Source organism: Podarcis muralis, chromosome 7 (genome assembly GCF_964188315.1).
Source record: "Podarcis muralis chromosome 7, rPodMur119.hap1.1, whole genome shotgun sequence".
In the NCBI taxonomy this organism is placed as follows: domain Eukaryota; kingdom Metazoa; phylum Chordata; class Lepidosauria; order Squamata; family Lacertidae; genus Podarcis; species Podarcis muralis.
In genome coordinates this window covers 74970277-74997419 of record NC_135661.1, presented here as the reverse complement: position 1 = coordinate 74997419, position 27143 = coordinate 74970277, and the positions used below count along the sequence as shown (strand labels likewise).

The 27143-nt window shown below is 47.7% G+C and overlaps 1 protein-coding gene across 3 annotated transcripts in view; it reads left to right on the top strand.

Annotated features, from left to right (window-relative positions):
* Positions 1-1506: 1506 nt before the first annotated feature.
* The window catches only part of LOC114603501 (B-cell receptor CD22-like), a 28333-nt gene continuing 2696 nt past the window's right edge, over positions 1507-27143 (top strand). For all 3 annotated transcript variants that reach the window (XM_028742540.2, XM_028742542.2, XM_028742543.2), the window contains exons 1-7: positions 1507-1604; positions 21723-21884; positions 22069-22449; positions 23452-23745; positions 24394-24666; positions 25368-25658; positions 26926-27025. In XM_028742540.2, the coding sequence (XP_028598373.2) occupies positions 21842-21884; positions 22069-22449; positions 23452-23745; positions 24394-24666; positions 25368-25658; positions 26926-27025 (1382 nt within the window). In that variant the 5' untranslated portion in view covers positions 1507-1604; positions 21723-21841. The remainder of the gene's footprint in view (positions 1605-21722; positions 21885-22068; positions 22450-23451; positions 23746-24393; positions 24667-25367; positions 25659-26925; positions 27026-27143) is intronic.

The following is a 27143-nucleotide window of genomic DNA, read 5'->3' as shown; positions in this document are numbered from 1 at the left end:
CCCATTTGTGAGATAGTGATGTGGCAGCACTTATACTTTGGAACTCAATGCCTACTGATGCCAGGCAGGCGCCTACACTGGGAGTTGCAGTCCAGCGGCATTTGGAGGACCCACAGGTTCCCCTGAATGAGTGAGTTGGGCCTGAGCTGCAATAGCATCGCTACCACCATAAGGAGCAATAAGAAACATTTAATATAAATACGGTTTTTACAAAATAAGCAGAAGGGGGTTCTGGCCAACTCAAATTGTGCTCAGAGTAGGCCCAATGAAACTAATGGGCCTACTTTAGCTGTTTCAGTGGGTCTCCTCTGAACAGGACTAACAGTGGATGCCGACCTGGATAAAAAAAACCACATGGTTTGAACTCCAGGCTGATCCCAGTTCTATTGACGTTGGCCTTTAACAGAGGGTCCCTAATGCGCTGAAACGGCATCAGAAAATGAGAATGGAGCAAAAGGGGAAGGAAGGAGAGAGGAGAGGAGAAACAGAACGGAAATAAATAGCCTTTCAGAGCTGGAAGGGGTCCCAGAAGGCCATGCAGCCTGACTCCTGGCTCAGTGGAGGGATCTTGCACCTACAGCATCGCTGACAGATGGCCACACAGTCTCTGCTTAAACACCACCAGTAAAGGAAAGACCACCACCTCCCCAGGCAGGGTCTTACGCTTTAGACTCTTGTTGGATGCTAGATTCATAAAGGCTGGAAGCCACGGCTCCCGATCACATTTCAGAAATGCCGAGTGGATATTATTTGTTTGTTTGTTTACATTTATATCCCCACTTGTCCTTTAAGGAGATCGAAGTGGCATACAGAATTCTCCCTCTCCCCCTTTTAGCCCCACAACAACAACCCTACCAGGTAGATTAAGCCAAGAGTGAGTAATCGGCCTCCAAGGGTAGGGATCTGCGAATGTGTCAATTTCCGTTTCTGTCTGTTTTTAATTTCCTCAATCCTAAATTCAGATCTCTCTCTCTCTCACTCCCTTTCTCTTTCTCTTCCTCATGAAACTTCATCAGCGTTTAGCCCAAATCTCTTCTGATAAACACACGTTTCTATGCCATTTCTGCCTCATATCTGGCTGCAAGAAATTCCCCCTCGTATAATGCACCTTCGCACGCCGTTGTCACAACCATGCGTGCATTTTTACGCACGCTTTTGCCCTAGAGCGTGCCTTTTTTGTACACATTCCTTGACCGGGAAAGTGCAAGGTTCGGGGACGTGCGCACAGCGGCTCCGGGAGCACATAGCCAAACATTCCTCTTTGCCGGTAAAACCAGCAGGTAGCGAGGCAGGTTGGCGAGTGAAGGCCAATTGGTGCTGAAGGCTGGAAGCAGCGGAGCGCAGAAACTTTGCAGCGCCCTGGGCCAGAGAGAGAGAGAATGAGAGAGAGAGGGAGAGAGAGAAGTGATTATTTATAGTTGGCAGGAGCGGGGAGAGGACACGAGAGGGAGGGAGGGAGGGAGGGAGGGAGGGAGGGAGGGAGGGAGGGATGAAATGATAAAGAGAATGACACACAGAGAGGAAGAAATAGAGCGTGAGGAGGAAGCTGCCCCGCTTGCAGGTGCTGGGGGGCAGCAGCTGGAGACCCCCCTGGTCTGTGATAGGTGAGTCCTTTGGAGGGATGTGTGTTGGAGTGGGTGGAGAAGGGGCATTCTTTTCTCGGTTGGGGGTCGCTTGGGAGCAAAGCTTGGGAGAGGGAGAAGTGTTTACTAGTTGTTTACTAGAGGAAAGAACCCAGGAGTCCGAGGTGGGGACCTCGGCTAGCCCTTCTTCTTCTTCTTCTTCTTCTTCTTCTTCTTCTTCTTCTTCTTCTTCTTCTTCTTCTTCTTCTTCTTCTTCTTCTTCTTACCCCCTACCCACACCGCTGCTCCCCTCCTGTAGCTGAAGGCAGAACCCAAGAGGCTTCCCCTCTCCCGCAAATCTGCGGAGATTTTGACAGCTAGGGAAAGCAGATTCTCTCAACCTCCCAGCTGCTCGAGCCTGCAAAGAATCCTCTCCTGCCCTGAGAAGGGAGACTCGCCCCTCTAGGACCCCGTTTCGAGAATCCTGGGCTGGATTACCTCCCCCACCGCCTTCAAAGGAAAAACCAGCATAGACCCCCAGATCCCTCCCACAGATAAGGACAACAACTGGAGAGAAGCTGCTAAGACTCTGCTGCCCTCTCAGGCGGAGGGATAAAAGGCCCCAGAAGAACTCTGCCCTTTGCTCTAAGCCTCTAGCCACTAGCCACTACTTCCCTCCCATGCCCACGACAGTTGGAGAAACGAAAACAGGGAGTTTTCCAGGGCTGCAATACTGTGCTGGTCAATCGGTTGGATGGATCGATGAGAAATGTTGTGGGTGGCTGAAAATACTTTAAAATGAAATGGTGATTTCCCACATTTTTTGAACAGGGGTGTTTGCCTCTTCTTAAGAGGATGCCTGCTGTATTTGACCCACGAACAAGAAAGTAGGGGGTGTGGGCCGTTGATGTTGTTATTTGCTGTTTGGTTTATTCATATCCCACCTTTTTCTCCAAGGAGCTGAAGGTGGTTCTTCCCCATCTCATTTAATCCTCTCAACAACCCTTTGAGGTAGGCAGGGCTGACAGGTAGTGACTAGCCCACAGTCTCCCAGTTAGGTTCACAGCTAAGTGAGGATTTGAACCCTGGTCTCGCACTATGCTCCATTTCTTTAGAATGATTCCCCTCCTCTCAAGTATGCAAAGGTATGCAGATTTCATTGATTAATCCAGGGGTGGGGAGCCATAGGCCTAAGGAGAGCAGATGTGGCCCTCAAGGTCTCTCTATATGGCCCTTGGAGTTCTTCCCAGGCCACACCCTTTTTCTGGCCCCTCTTGAGTGATTTTGGCTGGCTAGCATGTGGTCTTGGACTGTGACAATGCCATATTTTCCAAGATACGGAAAGTACCGTGGGGGGGGGGATTTGAGTGTCTGGGCCCCCAGGGGCCCCTGGACTTGGCACCAATGATGGGACATGCTCTCAGGTAAAGTATTTGTAAGATTTCGGCCTTAATTGAACAACCACCATAGAGAAGCCCATAATCTGGTTTGCTTGCCCCCAAACTGGAAGTTTGGTTTTGCCGTGGAAGCTGCTTTGGAAAAATGTGTTACGTTAGGCAAAAATTGCATATGTGCATGCGTACGTTAGGAGCAACTAAAATGCTGAGCAACTTCCATGAGGACTTCTTTATTAAAAAATAAAATAAATACATTGCAAACTGATGTGGGAATGTGGATGTTTGGAAAAATGAGAAACTGAAGTAGACCTGTTTGCCCAACCCTGGTCAGGTTGTGTTATGTATTTATTGAGTTCACATCCCATATTTTTTCTTTAAGGAGATCAAGGTGGCAAAACGTGGTTCTCTCCTCATCTAATCCCCACAACAACCCTGTGAGGAAGGTTAGGCTGAGAGGCAGTGGTTGGCCCAAGGCAGGCTTCCTCAACCTCGGCCCATGTTTTGAGACTACAATTCCCATCCTCCCTGACCACTGGTCCTGCTAGCTAGGGATCATGGGAGTTGTAGGCCAAAAACACCTGGAGGGCCGAGGTTGAGGAAGCCTGGCCCAAGGTCACCCAGTGGGATTCCTGGCTGAGTGGGGATTCAAACCCTTGTCTCCCAGGTCCTAGTCCTGACACTCTAACCACTATGCCACATTGGCCCTTGGACTGTTATCCTCTTGGCCAGGGGTCAGCAAACTTTTTCAGCAGGGGGATGGTCCACTGTCCCTCAGACCTTGTGGGGGGGCTGGACTATATTTTTTTTGGGGGGGAATAAATTCCTATGCCCCACAAATAACCTAGAGATGCATTTTAAATAAAAGGATCCATTCTACTCATGTAAAAACACAGATTCCCGGACTGTCCGCTGGCCGGATTTAGAAGGTGATTGGGCCGGATCTGGCCCCAGGGCCTTAGTTTGCCTACCCATGTTCTTGGCCCAACCTCTTGCCTGAGGTGGGAAGATGTTGGGGAGAGAATAATAAGCAGGGAGATGGGGATTTGAGGCTCTATGATGCGGCGTGCATGGATGTCCACAGCAGGGAGACAGATTGTTTTAAATGTCCAGGGAGCAATGTATGCCAGGAGCAGAGATGAACAGATAAGGTCAGGGTGGGTGGAGATAGGAATGGTTTGGGAGAGGGAGCCCATAGGGACAGAGAGAGGGAGTTTTGCAGAGAAAGAGAGAGGGGGGTGTCAGAACAGATCGAAGGGCTTGTAATTACAGCTGCACAGATAACTTGTTTTGTTTTTTTGAAAGTGTGCCTGTGTGTGGCCTTTTGCCTTTCAATCGGTTGTTTTTTTTTCAGTGCTAGTCTGTGTGCTGCAATTTATATGGGTGACCATTAGTAGGTTTGTCAGCAATGGGATACTGAGCCGAAAATTTCATGTGCATTTGAAAATGTCCAGGCAGATTTCCAAATCCATGTTCAACGTTAGCAAATATGGGTTGCGGTTCCTGAAAGCCAGCAGCCCCAACCTACCCTCGACTTCTTCATCCAGAAAAGCCAGAAAAATAATTTTAATCAGAATACTAGGCAGGTCCTCTTCCAGGATGTGGGGTTTTTGGGGAGGGGGGACTTGAGTGAAATGCCATCTGATGTCCCCACTCCTCGGTCAGTGGGCAGGTTTACCAGGCTACGGTAGCAGCTCCCTAAGCTGCAGAAGGAGGCAGGAAGTGGTCACCCATTTAATTTCCCACAATGCCCCAGAGTGGTGCTACGGTTAGGGCATTGTGGGAAAATAAAAGGGTGGCTACATCCCGCCTCCTGGGGTTGGTCAGAATGGCAGGCCGGAAGGACACTTCAGCTGGGTGACTGACATTTTAATTTCCTGCAACAAGGAGAACCCTGCTGGACCAAAGACGAAAAGCATACCTTTTTTAAAAAAAAAATATTCAAAATTTAAGCAAAACATATTATCCAGAAACATACCACCCTTACCCCCCCCCCCATTTTTCCTCCCTCACCCCACCCTCCCACACAAACCCCACCCCCCACCCCCCGGCTTCCCTCAGTTCCAGTCTTTGGTTTCTCTGAGAATGCTGTTTTCTGCATGTTACACAGTTGTATAGATCCTCAAACTATTTAGCTGATTATTATCAATAAAAAGTTTGTGAATGTTTATCCAAAGCCAGCCAAGGAGTCCAGTTCGCTTTGTTGCGTCTTCAAATACTTTGTAAAGGGTTCCCATTCTCTTTAAAGTCACAGTTATCCTTGTCCCATAGCTTCTATGTCAGTTTTGCCAGTTCTGCATAGTCCATCAATTTTTCTTGCCATGATTCTTTAGTTGGGGTTTCTTCAGTCTTCCATCCTTGTGCTATTAGAACTTTCGCGGCCGAGCATATCTAGCCCGGCATCCTGTTCTCACGGAGGCCAGCCCACAAACAGGACTTGGGTGTCTAAACAACAACATGCAACATGATGGCTAATAATATGCTAACTCAATCTTTATAACATAATATTGTTTCAAAGTTCGTAAACAGAAGAGCTATATATATATATATATATATATATATATATATATATATATGCTTTCGTAGATTTTCACGGGTACAGGAATGCAGGTTTTGGTGTCCTCGGGTATCTTCCCGTGTAAAAGTTGGGGTGTCTAGGCGACGTTTCGACGAGGTCTCACTCGTCATCTTCAGGCTGGTTCTTTCGGCTTCTTGTTACTGGAACAGAGCAGGATCTCAGTGTTTGAGTTCCTATAAATACTGTAGAGGAGGTATGGTGTATAGCCTCCAGTGTTCTGGGCAGAGAGGAAGTTCCCAGGCTAGTGTGCCTTTTCTTCTTTTGTTCCTTAATTGCTTGAGGGATATCTTGAGTGATTTCTTGAGTGATATCCTGAGTACCACTTAGGTGGGTCATTAGGTGTGGATTAGTTGCTAAAGCCTTTGTGTCTTGACCTCTTGAACTTTGTGAAGAGTTTTTCTGAGAAGATGGGTGTACTACATTTAGTTGTGCTCTGGCTTGGCTTCGTGTATAGGGGCGAGCTGTGGTTTTGTGGCCTGTGCCAGCCAGATCTGTGTAGGGATTGCAGGGGGGTGCAGCATCCGGAGGTGCCCGAGACGCATCCCCACGGAAAACATCATATGCGGAGTCGAAGCTAGCCTAACCAAAATCAACCCAGATGAAGCCAATAAAATCAGACTTGAAGTCACCAACATCCTCTGCTCCAGCAAACCACCCAGAAGCAATTTACACAAAGAAGAACAGAAAGCACTCACCAACCTGAGGAAAGACAACAACATAATCATTCTCCCAGCAGACAAAGGTAATGCCACTGTTGTGATGAACACATCGGACTACCAAGCAAAACTATCAAATCTACTCCAAGACCCTACCTACCAACCTATAAAAACAGATCCCACCACCTACCTGGAAAAAACCACCAAATCCAAAATAAAAGCCTCTCCTATCAGTGAAGAAATCCAGCTAAGAATCATCCCCAGAGAAAAATCATCCAGATGCCCCAAACTCTACGGCCTCCCCAAGATACACAAAGAAGGAACACCACTCAGACCAATAGTCAGCTCCATAGGCTCACCTCTACAAAATCTCGCTAAATTTCTCGCCAAGCAACTCCAGCCCTATGCAGAATCCATCTCTTCACACGTTCCAAACTCCTTCCAGTTCATAGAAACAATAAAGAAGCAAAACCTACATCCCAATGACCTACTTGTGAGCTTCGATGTTGTATCTCTCTTCACACAAGTGCCCATTAATGAAGCCTTGACAGCCATTCAAAACAAATACAATCCCCCCGAATACATCTTGGACCTGACCAACCACTGCCTAACCAACACGTACTTCATCCACAATGGACAAAGATACAAACAGATAGAAGGAGCACCTATGGGATCACCCCTCTCACCGGTCATCGCAAACCTGTACATGGAACACTTTGAAACCAATGCTTTAGACAAGTCAGAACACAAACCCAAACTTTGGCTCAGATATGTTGACGACACCTTTGTAATTTGGCCACACGGGAAGGAAAAACTGGACAGCTTCCTCACACATCTCAACAGCCTACACCCCAAAATACAATTCACTATGGAAATAGAAGCCAACAACCAACTTCCCTTTCTTGACGTCCTAATCTACAAAAAACCTGATGGCTCCCTAGGACACACTATCTACCGGAAAAAAACACACACCAACCGCTACTTACATGCACAATCACACCACCACCCTGCACAAATAAACTCCGTAGCCAAGACTCTCATCTCCAGAACCAAACGCCTGGCTGACAAAGACCACTTGACAACTGAGTTACAGAATCTCTCAAATGTGTTAATTGCCAATGGATACCAGCAAAACAGGGTTACGAAGCTAATCCAAAAAGAAACACCCCCCAAAAACCAAGACACAGAAGAAAACAATGGCATGGCCCTCCTTCCTTATATCAAGGGCACTACAGATAAAATTAGCAAAATCCTCCATAAACACAATATCAAAACAGCCTTTTGCGCCAACCAAAAAATAGCCAATATCCTCAGAAACCCCAAGGATAAAATCCAGTTGGAAAACCAAGGGGTCTATGAAATACCCTGCAAAGTCTGCCCAGCCACGTACATTGGACAAACAAACAGACGAATAAATGCACGTATCGCAGAACACAAGAATGCCGTCAAAAAAGAAGAAAAAACTTCCTCTCTCTTCCAACACATGAAAGAAACAGGACACGAAATTAATTTTGCAGATTCCAAATTGCTCTCTAACATGGAACATCACCACAAGAGAATAATCATGGAAGCCATCGAGATAGAGAAACACCCTCACAACATGAACAAGCGTGACGACACATCCCGCTTGCCAGACATCTGGAAATTAGCCCTCCCCACAAAAACTGACACCAGATCCAGAGGCACACAGAACGCCATCACCAATCAACCACACCAGACCCAAACCCAGACCCTCTCCACTTAGGTGGGTCATTAGGTATGGATTAGTTGCTAAAGCCTTTGTGTCTTGACCTCTTGAACTTTGTGAAGAGTTTTTCTGAGAAGATGGCTGTACTGCATTTAGTTGTGCTCTGGCTTGGCTTCGTGTATAGGGGCGAGCTGTGGTTTTGTGGCCTGTGCCAGCCAGATCTGTGTAGGGATTGCAGGGGGGTGCAGCATCCGGAGGTGCCACCATGGTTTAGCAACTAATCCATACCTAATGACCCACCTAATGACCCATGCTTTAGCAACTAATCCATACCTAATGACCCACCTAAGTGGTACTCAGGATATCACTCAAGAAATCACTCAAGATATCCCTCAAGCAATTAAGGAACAAAAGAAGAAAAGGCACACTAGCCTGGGAACTGCCTCTCTGCCCAGAACATTGGAGGCTATACACCACACCTCCTCGACAGTATTTATAGGAACTCAAACACTGAGATCCTGCTCTGTTCCAGTAACAAGAAGCCGAAAGCACCAGCCTGAAGATGACGAGTGAGACCTCGTCGAAACGTCGCCTAGACACCCCAACTTTTACACGGGAAGACACCCGAGGACACCAAAACCTGCATTCCTATACCCGTGAAAATCTACGAAAGCATATATATATATATATATATGCAGGTTTTGGTGTCCTCGGGTGTCTTCCCGTGTAAAAGTTGGGGTGTCTAGGCGACGTTTCGACGAGGTCTCACTCGTCATCTTCAGGCTGGTTCTTTCGGCTTCTTGTTACTGGAACAGAGCAGGATCTCAGTGTTTGAGTTCCTATAAATACTGTAGAGGAGGTATGGTGTATAGCCTCCAGTGTTCTGGGCAGAGAGGAAGTTCCCAGGCTAGTGTGCCTTTTCTTCTTTTGTTCCTTAATTGCTTGAGGGATATCTTGAGTGATTTCTTGAGTGATATCCTGAGTACCACTTAGGTGGGTCATTAGGTGTGGATTAGTTGCTAAAGCCTTTGTGTCTTGACCTCTTGAACTTTGTGAAGAGTTTTTCTGAGAAGATGGGTGTACTACATTTAGTTGTGCTCTGGCTTGGCTTCGTGTATAGGGGCGAGCTGTGGTTTTGTGGCCTGTGCCAGCCAGATCTGTGTAGGGATTGCAGGGGGGTGCAGCATCCGGAGGTGCCCGAGACGCATCCCCACGGAAAACATCATATGCGGAGTCGAAGCTAGCCTAACCAAAATCAACCCAGATGAAGCCAATAAAATCAGACTTGAAGTCACCAACATCCTCTGCTCCAGCAAACCACCCAGAAGCAATTTACACAAAGAAGAACAGAAAGCACTCACCAACCTGAGGAAAGACAACAACATAATCATTCTCCCAGCAGACAAAGGTAATGCCACTGTTGTGATGAACACATCGGACTACCAAGCAAAACTATCAAATCTACTCCAAGACCCTACCTACCAACCTATAAAAACAGATCCCACCACCTACCTGGAAAAAACCACCAAATCCAAAATAAAAGCCTCTCCTATCAGTGAAGAAATCCAGCTAAGAATCATCCCCAGAGAAAAATCATCCAGATGCCCCAAACTCTACGGCCTCCCCAAGATACACAAAGAAGGAACACCACTCAGACCAATAGTCAGCTCCATAGGCTCACCTCTACAAAATCTCGCTAAATTTCTCGCCAAGCAACTCCAGCCCTATGCAGAATCCATCTCTTCACACGTTCCAAACTCCTTCCAGTTCATAGAAACAATAAAGAAGCAAAACCTACATCCCAATGACCTACTTGTGAGCTTCGATGTTGTATCTCTCTTCACACAAGTGCCCATTAATGAAGCCTTGACAGCCATTCAAAACAAATACAATCCCCCCGAATACATCTTGGACCTGACCAACCACTGCCTAACCAACACGTACTTCATCCACAATGGACAAAGATACAAACAGATAGAAGGAGCACCTATGGGATCACCCCTCTCACCGGTCATCGCAAACCTGTACATGGAACACTTTGAAACCAATGCTTTAGACAAGTCAGAACACAAACCCAAACTTTGGCTCAGATATGTTGACGACACCTTTGTAATTTGGCCACACGGGAAGGAAAAACTGGACAGCTTCCTCACACATCTCAACAGCCTACACCCCAAAATACAATTCACTATGGAAATAGAAGCCAACAACCAACTTCCCTTTCTTGACGTCCTAATCTACAAAAAACCTGATGGCTCCCTAGGACACACTATCTACCGGAAAAAAACACACACCAACCGCTACTTACATGCACAATCACACCACCACCCTGCACAAATAAACTCCGTAGCCAAGACTCTCATCTCCAGAACCAAACGCCTGGCTGACAAAGACCACTTGACAACTGAGTTACAGAATCTCTCAAATGTGTTAATTGCCAATGGATACCAGCAAAACAGGGTTACGAAGCTAATCCAAAAAGAAACACCCCCCAAAAACCAAGACACAGAAGAAAACAATGGCATGGCCCTCCTTCCTTATATCAAGGGCACTACAGATAAAATTAGCAAAATCCTCCATAAACACAATATCAAAACAGCCTTTTGCGCCAACCAAAAAATAGCCAATATCCTCAGAAACCCCAAGGATAAAATCCAGTTGGAAAACCAAGGGGTCTATGAAATACCCTGCAAAGTCTGCCCAGCCACGTACATTGGACAAACAAACAGACGAATAAATGCACGTATCGCAGAACACAAGAATGCCGTCAAAAAAGAAGAAAAAACTTCCTCTCTCTTCCAACACATGAAAGAAACAGGACACGAAATTAATTTTGCAGATTCCAAATTGCTCTCTAACATGGAACATCACCACAAGAGAATAATCATGGAAGCCATCGAGATAGAGAAACACCCTCACAACATGAACAAGCGTGACGACACATCCCGCTTGCCAGACATCTGGAAATTAGCCCTCCCCACAAAAACTGACACCAGATCCAGAGGCACACAGAACGCCATCACCAATCAACCACACCAGACCCAAACCCAGACCCTCTCCACTTAGGTGGGTCATTAGGTATGGATTAGTTGCTAAAGCCTTTGTGTCTTGACCTCTTGAACTTTGTGAAGAGTTTTTCTGAGAAGATGGCTGTACTGCATTTAGTTGTGCTCTGGCTTGGCTTCGTGTATAGGGGCGAGCTGTGGTTTTGTGGCCTGTGCCAGCCAGATCTGTGTAGGGATTGCAGGGGGGTGCAGCATCCGGAGGTGCCACCATGGTTTAGCAACTAATCCATACCTAATGACCCACCTAATGACCCATGCTTTAGCAACTAATCCATACCTAATGACCCACCTAAGTGGTACTCAGGATATCACTCAAGAAATCACTCAAGATATCCCTCAAGCAATTAAGGAACAAAAGAAGAAAAGGCACACTAGCCTGGGAACTGCCTCTCTGCCCAGAACATTGGAGGCTATACACCACACCTCCTCGACAGTATTTATAGGAACTCAAACACTGAGATCCTGCTCTGTTCCAGTAACAAGAAGCCGAAAGCACCAGCCTGAAGATGACGAGTGAGACCTCGTCGAAACGTCGCCTAGACACCCCAACTTTTACACGGGAAGACACCCGAGGACACCAAAACCTGCATTCCTATACCCGTGAAAATCTACGAAAGCATATATATATATATATATATGCAGGTTTTGGTGTCCTCGGGTGTCTTCCCGTGTAAAAGTTGGGGTGTCTAGGCGACGTTTCGACGAGGTCTCACTCGTCATCTTCAGGCTGGTGCTTTCGGCTTCTTGTTACTGGAACAGAGCAGGATCTCAGTGTTTGAGTTCCTATAAATACTGTTGAGGGGGTGTGGTGTATAGCCTCCAATGTTCTGGGCAGAGAGGAAGTTCCCAGGCTAGTGTGCCTTTTCTTCTTTTGTTCCTTAATTGCTTGAGGGATATCTTGAGTGATTTCTTGAGTGATATCCTGAGTACCACTTAGGTGGGTCATTAGGTGTGGATTAGTTGCTAAAGCCTTTGTGTCTTGACCTCTTGAACTTTGTGAAGAGTTTTTCTGAGAAGATGGCTGTACTGCACTTAGTTGTGCTCTGGCTTGGCTTCGTGTATAGGGGCGAGCTGTGGTTTTGTGGCCTGTGCCAGCTAGATCTGTGTAGGGATTGCAGGGGGGTGCAGCATTTCGTAGGATTTGCAATCCCTACACAGATCTAGCTGGCACAGAAGAAAAGGCACACTAGCCTGGGAACTTCCTCTCTGCCCAGAACATTGGAGGCTATACACCACACCCCCTCAACAGTATTTATAGGAACTCAAACACTGAGATCCTGCTCTGTTCCAGTAACAAGAAGCCGAAAGCACCAGCCTGAAGATGACGAGTGAGACCTCGTCGAAACGTCGCCTAGACACCCCAACTTTTACACGGGAAGACACCCGAGGACACCAAAACCTGCATTCCTGTACCCGTGAAAATCTACGAAAGCATATATATATATATATATATATATATAGGAAACCACAAATAAATAAACTGTTTCAAAGATGATTCTTCAGCAGCAGCTTGCTACACTTTTCGGTGATTGCTGGATCCATGGCTATTTGTTGTACCTTTTAGGACAGTTATTTGCTGATGAAAAATAATCTTTGAAACAGTTTATTATCTGGAAAAACTGTTCTGTTTGCTGCTGTGCTCGGAGTACCGTACTGCTACGCCCAGAGCACCTACCATCATACAGTTGTAGGACATTGACTTTGGAAAGGCTTTTTGCCTCTACCTTAGAGACTGACCGCGCCTAACATTCATTTGAATCTCATTATTTGTGGTTTCCTTTATATATATAGTTCTTCTGTTTATGAACTTTGAAAGAATATTATGTTATAAAGATTCAGTGGAAGACAGGTGTGCTTGGCATGCTCTGGTCCATGGGGTCACGAAGAGTCGGACACGACTAAATGACTAAACAACAACAAATTATTAGCCATCGTGTTGCATGTTATTGTTAACACAAGCAGGACTTGAGCAGGAGCTTTTAGACCAGGGAAGAGGAACCTGTGGCCTTCCAGATGTTGTTGGTATATAACCTCCAAGGATCCAAACAGAAAGGAGAACAGCCTGCGAAATGCTCGCAAGGTCTTTAAATTCAGAAGCATTTGCCCTGAGCATCTGAACTGAAGAACCAACCATGAAGTTGCAAGGCAAAATGTCTCTTCTTGGACTCCAACTCCCATCCTTCCTGAGCATTAGCCATGCTAGCTGTGGCTGATGGGAATGTCTTAGAAGGCCACCGGTTGCCCATCCCTGCTCTACACGCTAAGCAGGTTCATAACAACATCAACAACCGACTTCCAACAAGAGGGCTGGTGGAGGAGAGACAGATCACCACACACCCTGTTACAAATAGTATATAAAGCCCTTAGCGCCTTGGGACCAGCTCACCTGCCCCCTCCCACTATGAGCCTTGGTCTCCCCTGCTCTTATCATCACACCCTGCTCCTTCGCAGGCAGAAAACCAAAGCTAATGAGTGAGCAGATAGGCAGAGGCATCTACTGATCCTCCTTGGTTTACTGACCTACCACTGACTGAGCCAGAACGAGGGGTGGTGGACAAGGAGCTTGCAGTGAGGAAGAGAAACAGCAGCTCAGTGAGCCCGCAACTGGGATGTGGTCTCCAAGCAGATTACCAACTAGGTTGACCCTCAATGGCAGCTCTGAAGCAATCGGTCCCTCTTCTACCAGCCTGCTTACTCGCCTGCATGGAATTCCTGGTCACCTGTGGCAACCAGGCAAGTAGTTAAATACAAGACTGGGTGCAGGAGCACACCCACCTATATTTCTTTGAATGTGCATATTGCTTGATGGTAGGAAGCCTGCCAAACCTTGTCAAGTCTCAGGGGCTGGGAAGTGTGGGCAGCAGGGAGGGCTGAGGTGAAGCAAGGAGATGCAGAGGAAGCAGCAGCCGTGCTCTGGAGGCAGCTTGGTCCATCTCTCAGCATTTGACTAGCAGCAGCTCTGCAGGATCTCAGACAGGATCTTTTTCCCCAGCCCTACCTGGAGATGCTGGGGATCAAACCTGCCACCGAGCCGGCTGCTTAGATCCCAAGGGAGAAACCTCTGCATGAGCCGCTTGTTCACAAAGGGCCTATGCACATGCAAGGCATGGTGCAAGAAATGGCTGGGGCTAGAATGCCAGCACACATCGAGGGCCGCAGAGGACAGGAGTAAGAAACAAGCAGACAGGAAGTGGGCAGAGATGGATAAAGAAAGGGGCACGCAGAACACTGGCTGCCCATTTGATACCCAACCAAGTTCAGGGTGTTACTCTTGGTATATAAAGCCCTTTACAGTTTGGGACCAGGTTACCCAAGGGCTGCTTCAGTCTGTGGGACTGGTCCTCTTACAGGTGCCACATTATACTTCCTCTGTGTTTGCAAAAAAACCAAAATTTTAGCATAACTGCACCTACATTTCAGAACTCTCTGCCTATTGGCATTGCCTTCCCTGCATTCGTTTTGGCACCTGCTTTAAGCATTTTTGTTTCCAGACGTGTAGGGTGCTGGCATGCATTTTAATTTTGTATTAGCTTATTGTTGATTTTAATTATGTTTCCAATTTTCAAAATATCTGTTTTTAGCATTTGTCTTTTATCGGCAATGCTAACGTCTGTTTTTCTAAACCTCCGAGAGGTTCTGTTTACAACCAAGCGGCATCTAGGTTTTGTTGAATGAATAAAGGATTGCTTGTAGGGGGTTGTAGCTCAGTGGCAAGATTTAAACTGAATCGTACCCATCCCTGGAACAAGGGAGGATACTAAAGTACAGGGTGCTCCTGAGAATGTACAGAGTATCCCCTCCTCTATGGCTACTTTGCACCTCGCCCATTTCTTATCCAGAAAGCACACACTGCATAAGATGAGCTTCCAACCCACATACAGCTCAACATATTAATTATTATCATATTGGAATTTATTCCCTGCTCTTCACCATGCTGGGTGACAGCAATTTAAAATTCAGAACATGTGGTCCTTGGGTATGTATGCCTATTCTGGACACAAGATCATGCATAGAGCGTTAGGGATGCCAACCTCCCTGCCCAGCTCTTTCCCCTTTGCCTTTGAACAGGATAATCTGCAGACAGTAGCAGGAGATGGTTAAAAAAAGAGAGGAATAAACTCACGGAATTGTTGAGTTTGAAAGGACCTCAGGGGTCATCTAGCCTAACCCCGTGGAATCCAAGAATCCTGTCCATAGCCACCCCTGGGTGGGCTCAAATGACTAACCTTCTGGTTAATAGCCAAACACACTAACCCATTGTGCCACTAGCTGCCCTGGGTCAAGGGAGTTCGACCCATAATAATAATAATAACAATAATAATAATTTATTATTTATACCCCGCCCATCTGGCTGGGTTCCCCCAGCCACTCTGAACGGCTCCCAACAGAATATTAAAAACATGATAAAACATCAAACATTAAAAACTTCCCTAAACAGGGCTGCCTTCAGATGTCTTCTAAAAGTCAGAGAGTTGTTTATTTCCTTGATATCTGATGGGAGGGTGTTCCACAGGGTGGGCGCCGCTACCGAGAAGGCCCTCTGCCTGGTTCCCTGTAACCTCGCTTCTTGCAGGGAGGGAACCACTAGAAGGCCCTCGGAGCTGGACCTCAGTTGAATGATGGGGGTAGAGACGCTCCTTTAGGTATACTGGGCCGAGGGCATTTAGGGCTTTAAAGGTCACGACCAAGACTTTGAATTGTGCTTGGAAGCATTCTAGGAGGCAATGTAGGTCTTTCATAACTGGTGTTATGTGGTCTTGATGGCCACTCCCAGTCACCAGTCTAGCTGCCGCATTCTGGATTAATTGTAGTTTCCGGCTCACTTTCAAAGGTAGCCCCACGTAGAGCATATTGCAGTAGTCCAAGTGGGAGATAACTAAAGCATGCGCCACTCTGGCAAGACAGTCTGTGGGCCATCAAGTTGCCATGAAAAGCACAGCAACAATAGGCCAGGCCGGTCAGTTGGCAACCTCGCCCCCACACAGTGCGTGTGCTTTGGGAAGCCACAGCTAGCTGCTCCCGGCCTGTATGTAGATGGGGTCAGAGAATGCGAGTGCCACAAGCAGCGGACTTAGGAAGGGAGAGAACACACAACATGTGCAGCACCCTCAATGAGTCATAGACAGCCTCCACTCGTCAGGGCAGCCTCTTTTTTCGGATGGAAAGGCGTAACTTTGCAACTGCCTCTTCCCCACCCCCACTTTTGCTTTAGAAATTAAGCACTATTTAGCCGGCGGGGTGCAAGCAAGGGAGGGGAGGGGGGGTGAGAGGCAGCGGCTTCAAATCGGTGTGGACAGCAGCTAGATCACCCTGAGGCCACCTCTCCGTGCATTGCTAGAACATTGTGCGCTCTTGGTGGTGATGCTGCCGATGACACAGAGCCCTGCCTCTGTGGTGGGCTGCAGGCCTGAGCGAGGGGAGGGTGCAGATGTCTGTCACTTGGCAGCAAGCAGAGAGAAGAGGGCAGCTGCTATTTGGTTTGTGTGTGTTTTTTTTCTGTGGAGGGGAGTGGGATATCACAAAGGGTTGGGGGGCTCTCAGCTGCAGGCAACAATTAACTGAGCCGTGCTAGAGGTGACTGCCTGGCGTTTGAGGTTCTGGTGCTCGCCATAGAGGCTGGGAGCTGGGACTTGGCAGCCTGCCAGCACCTTCGGGGGCCAAGCGCTCGCTGGCTCACGCGCCTCTGTGTGTCTCTCTCTGTGTGTGCCTGCTGCATCCCAGTGAGCCTGTGGATGAACTCCAGAGCAAACCTGTTCTATCCAGAGGCGGCTTGGGGTTTGAGGTGGCTCTCGCCGCACCCAGTGTGCTCCCATCACTTGCTTAGGAAGTGGTCACACACAGCCAGCATCCCTATAGAACATGGGTAGGCAAACTAAGGCCCGGGGGCTGAATCCGGCCCAGTTGCCTTCTAAATCCGGCCCGCAGATGGTCCGGGAATCAGCGTGTTTTTACATGAGTAGAATGTGTGCTTTTATTTAAAATGCATCTCTGGGTTATTTGTGGGGCATAGGAATTCGTTCATGTTTTCTTCAGAATATAGTCTGGCCCCACACAAGGTCTGAGGGACAGTGGACCAGCCCCCTGCTGAAAAAGTTTGCTGACCCCTGCTATAGATATTATGGGGATATAGATATAGATATTATGGGGTGCCAAAGTTGGTAAATGTGAGTCCAATTCACACCATACCTCTAAAGCAGGCACCCCCAACCTTTGGCCCTCCAGATGTTTTGGACTACAATTCCCATCATCCCTGACCACTGGTCCTGTTAGCTAGGGATCACATCTGGAGGGCCGCAGGTTGGGGATGCCTGCTCTAAAGCAATATGAGACCACTTTGAACAGTCATGGCATTCCCCCAAAGAATTCTGGGAGCTGTAGTTTGTGAAAGGGGCTGAGAATTGTTAACAGACGCACACATCCCATTCTCTTTCCAGATGTACAGTTTCCAGAGTACGCTGAAAAAAGAGGGATCGGTTGTTAAACTGCTCTGTGAATTGTAGCTCTGTGAGAGGAATGGGGGACTGGTATCAACTTTCAGCACCCTTAACAAACTACAGGTCCCAGAATTCTTTGGGGGAGAAGCCTTGACTGTTTAAAGTGGTATCATTGTGTTGTGAATGTGCATACAGTACCCTCCAACATTTCTCTGATGAAAATAGGGACGTCCCATTTCATAATGATAATTGTACTATTTATACCCCACACATCTTACTGGGTTGCCCCAGTCGCTCTGGGCAGCTTCCAACATATATAAAAACATAATAAAACATTAACCATTTTTTAAAAAACTTCCCTAATACAGGATTGCTTTCAGACTGCTCGGGGGTCAGATAACTCCATGTTGTTGCTGTTGTTGTTTAGTCATTTAGTCGTGTCTGACTCTTCGTGACCCCATGGACCAGAGCAGCCAGGCACTCCTGTCTTCCACTGCCTCCTGCAGTTTGGTCAAACTCATGCTGGTAGCTTCGAAAACAACATCCAACCATCTCGCCCTCTGTCATCCCCTTCTCCTTGTGCCCTCCATCTTTCCCAACATCAGGGTCTTTTCCAGGGAGTCTTCTCTCCTCATGAGGTGGCCAAAGTATTGGAGCCTCAGCTTCAAGATCTGTCCTTCCAGTGAGCACTCAGGGCTGATTTCCTTAAGAATGGATGCATTTGATCTTCTTGCAGTCCATGGGACTCTCAAGAGTCTCCTCCAGCACCATAATTCAAAAGCATCAATTCTTCGGCGATCAGCCTTCTTTATGGTCCAGCTCTCACTTCCAGACATCACTAGCTAACTAGATAACTCCATACCCTCTACCATTCCTCCAATGAAAATAGGGACATCCTAAGGAAAAGTGGGACATTCCAGGATCAAATCAGAAACTGGGATGGCTTCCCTAAATCAGGGATGCCCCTAGAAAATAGGGACACTTGGAGGGTCTGAATGTGGCGCTAACTGAATTTTAAGGTATTAATGTGCCCAGAGCCCACATGTATTGATGGCATCAGGGTGTAAAAGTCCTGCATTCAATAACTGTTTGTGCCTGCAAAAGTTTTGTGGTTGGCATACTGCTTTGATTCCAATTCTCCATAACATCCTGCTGAAATACTGCAACTTTTTGCCCTACAAATATTCTGGTTTGTGTGTGCAAGGGGCGGGGTGTTGTTCTGCTATAGTGAGTGCTGCTCCAGACAGTAGTAACATTGAGGAAGCACCGCAGAACAAACACTTCTATACTCACCCACCCAAGATGTGCTCACTTGGTATAAGCTGTATCCCCCCCCCCCGCTAAAAAGAAAAAGAAAAAAGGTGTGTTTACTCTTAGAAATGTACAAATATTGGGAGTGGGGGACAGGGAAGCGAGGGCAAGAATACAAAGAAGGAGGAAACAATATGTAGTAAAGAAATGCCCATAAAAACCTGTGATTAAAAAAATTAATATGGTGGGCTAATAATAATTTATTTATATCCCACCCTCCCTAGCTGAAGCCGGGCTCAGAGAGGCTAACAACAGTAAAAGTAACACAGTTTACATAAAATCACAATCAATTAATTGAAATACATTCTAAAATCAATTCAGAATCAAATTAATGGCAACCATTGGGCAAGCGTTTTATGAGGATTACCAAAGGAGCGGGTCAGACTGTGCTTTAGCATATTCAGGAATCAAAGTTTTGTGTCTCTTTTGTAGGAAATGTATCATTTTTTGTGCATTCTGCAATGATTGGAGTCAAAGTGCCCCATTGCACATCACATTTGCCATAGTCAGCTTTTGCTTTCCATCAATTTGCAATTCCTGGCGAGGGAGGGAGCCCAGCAGGGTGGGTTTTCTTGCGCTATTTTAGTCTCTTGCAAGGCTCTTTATCCCAGTTTCTCCAGGCCCTGGAGACTTTTGCCAGGAGCCTGGCGTTTCGACATCTTCACGTTGCAGCAAGGAAGTTAAAGAGGACCCTTTGACTGGGGTTTTTGGATGAGCTTTCAACAGCCTTGAGATGGGCAGGAATCCAGCAACACGGAGCTTCACCCCTCATGGCTGGGGGCAGCCCAAAATATTATGCTGCCTGAGGCAAAGGATTAGATGCTGCCCCACATCACCAATCCACATACAAAAGTTGATTTGACTGGCGGTTAAATCTTACTTTGTGAGGGTCATAGGGCAGTGCTAGAGCTTGTGGTTTTGCATGAAAACAGTCTGAGTCCTTGCAAGACAGAGATGCTCTGTTGCAGTTCTCTTGCCCTGAATCTCCTACCATTCTGCTTAATTGGATGCCTGCAGCTTCTAGCATTATGATCAAATCTTTGTTCCGTCTGCTTTCTCTACATCAAGCCTAGTTTGATACACTTCTGTCAAGCTCCCCCATTCCTCACTTTCCCCTCTAAATTAAAAATCCCCAGCAATTGTAATCTTTTAGTCATAGAAGAACTGATCATTTTGACTGCCCTTCTCTGCGCCTTTTCCACTTCTGGGATATCCAGCTAAGGCTGGGAGTAAGCCCCATTGAAGTTAAGAGGACTTACTTATGAGTAGGGGTGGGCAAGTCTGTCCATTTTAGTTTTTCTCAGTTTCTAATTTGCCCACTTTTAAATCCAGTTTCCCACATTTCCTCATTAGTCGGGAAATTTCATTTTTAAAAATTAACGTGAGGATTCGCCCTCATTTTAGTGCGGATTTTTCCTAATATTGACCTTTTTCGTGTGCAATTTTCGCCTATTATGCATATTTCTGCAAAGCAGTTTTCTGTAATTTCGTATGCTCTTTTTGCTACTGTTTGTATCTTTATGCACCCTTTACCCTGTGGAAGCAAGTCTTCAATTACTGGTTATCATTGTGGCATAGATTACCAAATCATTACCTTGTCCAATGCTTATGGCGAGATGAATTCTCCAGCCTTTGGACTAGTAAAATTCATGCCAAACTCCTGAGCTATGGAATCTCTCCCTCAGATTCCCTAAAACTAGATCAAATCACTGCTCAAAGACTGATCTGTCAAAGACTGGATGACATCGACTTGCAGCAAAATTATACGCTGGGGGGAGGTGTTTGTTCGCCCCAGAACATTGGTATCACTTTAACTTATTGCGTTCCATCATACCTCTCCTCCCTTTCGACTGTTGCCCATAGACTGGCCTTCACCAAAGCGAGGTTCAACGTTTTCCCCTCCAATGTCCTGAGACATAGATTCTCAAAGGGCCAAGTCCCTGCCACGTGCGAATGTGATAAGGTGACGCCGGAGTCGCTCCAGCACATTATGTTCACTTGCCCCCTGTTCAATGTGCCACGGGCAAATTTGTTGGGATCAATCATACAGAAACTAGAGGGTACCCCACCAAAATTCCACCTTGCCCAAATCTTGCAGGATAAGGATTCCCACACAACCCTGAAAGTGGCTAGGTTCCTGGTCGCTGTCCTCTCCCAAAAGCGACGCCAAGGAGCGCTACAAGCTAATTAAGGCGTAGCATGCCTTTCCATCTTATAGTATTTATTGTTATAGTGGTATTTTAGCGACTGTTTTTTTTTCTTTTCCCCAAGGCACAAGCTGTCACTTATGTGTTGTTTTTACCTGTATGGGCCTATGGCCGTAATAAATATTATCGTATCGTATCGTATCGTATGCACCCTTTACCCCACTATATGCATCTTTGTATGCAATACTTTGATGGAGAACTGCATTGCAAAATTCAAAGGGCAGATTTCAAAGGACGGCTGCTTCAGTTTGCATATTGTTTTGGGAACTGTGCATTATGTAGGTTCCCCTGTGAAGGCAAACTGGGTTGAATTTCTCCTTCAGCCCTACTTCTGAGCAGACATGGCTTGGATTGCATTGTAAGACAGCTGAGACGTGTGTTCGGTGCAGGGCGACACATCATGTCAGGAGAAAAAATGGGGAAAGGCCATGTAAATTTGGCCAAAGAAAGAGGCCAAAGTATGAGTCCAAATTGTGTATTTCAAAGGTTGTGAAATCCTGGATGTCCGTTAAAGACAAGATGCCCCTTTACGCTTCTTTACACACACAGCTCTCAGTCTGAACATCCTGGCAGCAATTCAGAAAATCCAGAACATTTAACAAATCTGTTCCTTGGCCATGCCTTGCAAATAAGCTTACTAGCCCAGGAAGAAGTTACTAGCCCAGCTTAAGGCAGACCAGAGAGGGACAGAAAGCTCTGAAGGGGCTTCCATCCCCATGTCTCCTAGGTTCTAATTCAACACTCTAACCACTACACCATGCAGGCTCCCATGGAGAATCAAAGTTGGCGCACACCTGATTTTCTTGACTTCTCTTTAATTTCCTCCAGCTTTTCCTTCTCCCAACTCACCCGTGGGCTTCGCTGTGCATGACGGAGAAGAGACGGATTTCCCATTCCCCCAGCCCTGAGCCTCTCTCAGGGCTGCGAACCCAGAGGTGCTTCACAACATGAGACTCTCCGGCAAAGGTCTCCCACTGGCATGTCTCCTAGGTAGGTTCCTTGTTGCTGGCAGGTCTTATCAGGAAGTCCATGTCACACAGTATGGAATTGGGTCTTTAGCAATGCTTTCCTTCTAAGAAAAGGGGTACTGGTGGTGTGTACTCTTGAGTATTCCACAACCACTGAAAGACCTGCTGAAAGACTCTCTCCCTGCTCCCCGCACCTTTTCCTCCAGTTCTGTTTTACAGCCCTGTGTCTGATGCCTGGACGTCCATGCTGCCTAGCTCCATCCAAGCCCTGAAGGGCTCCTGCGTGGTCATTCCCTGCTCGTTCACCTTCCCTGGTTCCCGCGATTCCTGGGGTGGCAAGTTCAGCGTGGCTTGGTACCAGTACCGGTCGAGAGGGTACCCTGAAATCTACAACAGCAAAAGCCAGGGCAGCATCCTGTCGGAGTACCAAGGGCGGACGGAGGTCCTGGGAGACCTCGAGATGGGCAACTGCACCCTTAGCATCAACCCCGTTCGCAGCGAGGATGCCATGAGCTACTATGTCTGGATCAACCCCGATTCAGTTAAACACCGCTTCTACGACGTCACGGTCCGGGTGGACGTAGCAGGTGAGGTGGACCCGTGCATCCAGGCCGGGGAGTAGTGATGATGATTTGCTGAGGATGATGATTTAAACTTGCATACCGCCCTATACCCGCAGGTCTCAGGAAGGTTCACAACAGAAAAACACTAAATGCATAGTAAAAACGAAAACAAGAACCTCTCGCTCTACCCTGAGCCTCTTCCTCCCCACCCCACCCTCAGAACTGCCTTTCAAACTCAACCCCCCCCAAAGGCTCCTGCCTCTCCCCACATGGGCTCCCCTCCAACACCCCCCACCCACTTTGCTAAGAGGCAAGCTCCCCCCCGGTCACCCCCCACCCTGAAATAGGGGCCTCACCTTACAAGCTGCCCCATCTCAAGCCACCTGACCCAATCTCCACCCCCACCTGGCCAGGACCCCCCAACCTCTCCTTGCCCATGTCACATGACCCATGGGGCTCGACACCCCCTTTCTGTGGGGAGGATTAGGTGGGAGCTCAGCCTCCCCCCTCCCTGCGTCACGTGACTATCGCTCCTCCCGGAAGACCCCCCTGCCCATCACTCTCGGCCCGCCTTCCTGGCCCCCTTGCCTTCCCATCCCTGCTGCATCCCGGTCTCTCACTTGCTCGTAAAGGAATCTCATGGCCAGTGCCCAAATTTGGCCTCCCTGCCATCTCTTTCTGGCCCTCAAGACTCTTCCCAGGCCACACCCCTCGCTGCCTTTTCTTCCCACCCTCCTTGAGAGATTTTGCCTGGCTGGAATATGTCCTTGAACTCTGATCATGCCTCTTGCGTACCTGGACGGAAGTTTGAGAAGGGTGTCAGAGAGGAACGCGCTGCCCACTTTTGCCTCTGGCCTGGCCCCGTCCACCGCTGGCACGTGCCCCCTGAAAGATTTGTTGTGGGGGAGGGAGAGAAAGGAGAATGTTAGCCGCTTTGAGACTCCTTCGGGTAGTGATAAAGAGGGATATCAAATCCAAATGATGGAAAGTGGTCCTCGGGCTGATTTGTAGCCTTTTTGCTTGCAGACACTCCGTCGCAACTGGAGATGAGTGACCCAGGCTTACTGACCGAAGGCGACCGCACCCTGATCACCTGTTCAACCCTGCACACCTGCCCCTTGGCTCCACCTACTCTGACATGGAACTTTGTGGGAGGCAAGGCTGCCACAGTCCAGGAACGTCTTGCTGGGGGATCCTGGCGGACGGAATCGGGGCTCAGCTACATTCCTTCTCACAAGGATCATGGCAAATACCTGCAGTGCACAGCCACCTTCCCAAACCAGCAACAGTCTAGCAATGGAATCTACCTGCAGGTTAAATGTGAGTGTCTGGACACAGTACTGTGGGTGGAAACTCGGTCAGAAGGCCCCCTTCACTACAAAGCAATGGATGCTCTGCCCTTGAAAGTCGGCTCTATTTTAAATTCTTAAGACCTTTTCTTCCAGCTCCCATGAGGACTAGTTACTTGCTAGCTTTAGAAATAAAAGTGGGCATGTTTTTTTAATCTAAGGTGAAGAGATTCCTGCAGTTTAGGAAAGTCTGGGAAAGGGTGGAGGGGTTTGAACAATAATTTTCTAAACCCACTTGAAGCATAGAAACAAGATGTTTATAGCACAATTTAGCACACCCCCACCGTGCGTTTAAAGCCCATGACTCCCCCCCCCAACAATCCTGAGAACTATAGCACCACAGTGCTACAATTCCCAGCAGCCCATGATTCTTTGGGGAAAGTTGTGTGCTTTCAATACATGTTGTGGAAGTGGCCCCCGTCACCCATTGCAACCATATGGTGTTGTCCCCCCTTTTTGTGTGAGCCTGCACCTTTAATTCCTAGAAAACAGGTAGAAATTCAGCAGGTGCAGACGGAGGAGTTGGGATCAATAGGTGAGGCGTAGGATGGAGTGTGCAGCCTTAGCAGCAAAAATGGGTTTCCATTGACCTCTGCCCTACTCTGACGGACTCTTCCAGATTCTCCCAAAAATGCTGTCGTCTCCATAGTGGGGAACCCAAACCTGAAAGAAGGAGACAGCGTCACCCTCAGATGCAGCAGCCAGAGCAACCCCCCGGCTGTCAGTTACCGGTGGTTCTTCGGGCCTCGCAAAGCACCACTGCGGGCAGCAGGTGTTGGGCCAGAGGTGACCCTGGCAGATGTGCGGAGGGACTCGGGGCCATACCACTGTGTTGCAGAGAATGATGTCGGGATGGGGGAAGACTCGCCGCCCACCTACCTCAACGTGGAGTGTAAGGAGAGGCTTTGGTTTCTTGTTTCAATATCACCGTATTTATCTGTGGCCTACTTAGGGCTTAGTGAGAAAGTCACACCAAGTTCATGTTTACTATGTCAAGTTGCCACCTTTTGCTTCGCCTGGAGTTCCTATGCCTTTGTAAAAACTCAATGGGTGATTTTTGTTGTTGTTGCTGTTATGGCTTCTCCATGCCTGGGAAAGCTTTGCTGGATGAATTTCTGCCCACCAGACAGATGCGCCCAACATTGGGGGGGGGGCACGCTCCAGTTTAAAGCATGTGACTTCCCCCAATGATCCTGAGAACTATAGTTTACCCCTCACAGGGCTACAGTTCCCAGCACCCCTAACTGCAGTTCCCAAGATTCTTTGGGGGAAAGTCGTGTGCTTTTAATGTGTGGTGTGTGGTATATTCAATCTCTGTCTAGAGATTTGAATGACGGGACAGGGGAATTGGGGAAACTATTTCCCCACCCACTTTTTCAGCCCTTCACATCTCTGTCTTCTTCCCTGCTCTACTAGCCTCAGTAAACTGGTAAAAAAACCTCTTGCAGGCTAGTACTTATTTGCAAGGCTGCATTAAGTGCACATTTTAAAACCCTTTAAGCTTTTGGAAGTGTAGCAGCTTGGACCATGGGAACACACACTGTGACGTCTGGTTGTTCTAGTTTTTAAAATATCCCTCTGCCATCCTTGCAGATAAGCCAGTGATCCTGCCTCAAGGGAACTGCACCCTGTCACGGACTGGAGAGATAGTAACGTGTTACTGCATAGCCGAGGGAAACCCCTTACCCGAAATCGAGTGGCGCCTACCAAACCGTACCGTTCCTGGGGAGTTCAACAGCTCTGAGCTGCAGGCAGCCTCAGTCTCCTGGGGACAGGCCATCATTGGGATATTGACAGGCCCCACCTCCAGCCTCACCAATGTGTCTTGCACAGCTACCAACCAACACGGGCCAAGCCAAATCACACTGCCCACCATCCAGGCAGGTAAGTAAGGTCTAAGTGCTAATAAGAGGTATCTGGGAACATAGGAAGCTGCCTTAAACCAAGTGAGACCATTGGTCCATCTGACTCAATATTGTCATCTCTGACTGGCAGCAGCTCTCAGCACTATATGGCGATGCCTGCTGAGCCTGGGATCTTCTGCATGCAAAACAAATGATCTCCATGAGGCATGGGGACAAATCTGTCACTTTGGGTTTCTCTCAGTTTCTTGTTTTTCCAATATTCAGTTCTCCACATCAGTTCACAATTATATTTTAAAAAGTTGGTAGGAGGATACGTCAGAGTGAATTAGTATGAATCTCTCCCAGTGTGCACATTTTTGAAAGCAAATTCCCCTCATACAAAGCATTTCCCCCTCTTAACTAGTATATGCAATTTAACTCACATTACTTGTTTGGAGTACTACATTGAAAAAGTCAGAAGAATGCGAATTTTGGAAGGGTTACAGTACATGGTTCCAAGATGTGTGAATTAAGTAGATTCACCACATGTAAGGGCTGAACTACTTGTGATGGGTTTGGGCCTTTGCTTCCTAGCTGTTTGATTTACTAAACGGGGGACACAGGAGCTGGGGGTGTGGGGAACAATCCATATCAGAGGAGGGTTATAAAACCCTTTCCCCATGCCACGATCAAGATCCAGACCTTTCCCCACCCTCACCCAACCCCTGCACTTCTGAAATGACAGTGCTCTGTGCTCTAGGTATAGACCAGAGGTTGTCAACCTGGTCCCTACTGCCCACTAGTGGGCGTTTCAGGATTCTAGGTGGGCGGTAGGGGGTTCTATGGCACAAGCTGAATCCTCCTTCTATTGAGCACTGGTGGGCGGTGAGGAAATTTTACCATTAAGAAAGATGCGTTAGTGGGCAGTAGGTATAAAAAGGTTGACTGCCCCTGGTCTAGACACTCGTTTTATTTCCCAGAGTGGCAGTAAGCCAGAGGAATTGTGGGAAATTAGAAGGATGGCTAAATCAAGCCATCGGACACGTTTTGGAATTCTGGACCAAAAAGGGATGGAGGACCGAAGGCAGGCACCACCAGTGACTTGGGGGGGCTTGGCTGATGGCCAAGAATACTAGGGGCTGATGCTGACCTTTCTGGCAGGCTTAGCATCCAAAAAGTGAAGCTGTCATGGAGAAGGTACCACCTGGATTTCTGCCAGTCTGCTAGAAGGGACCTTGCATCTCATCTGCATGCGAACGGCCTCTTTGCAAAGGACAGCCGCCAGGTTTCACTGTCTCTTTTTGCAGGGGACACCACCCTCCTGCTCATGGCCTCTGGGGGTGCCATTGGGGGCCTCCTCTTCTTCTCCCTGCTGGGAACGGTGATCTACAAGGTGACAAAGAGCAGGTGAGCAGCTGGATTCATCCACAGCACTGTTAGCAAGTAGATGCTGGCTTTCATTCTTTAGCAAAACCCAGCTTATGTACCCTCTTCCCCCACCCTCTCCCCTGTCTCCGTTACTGTG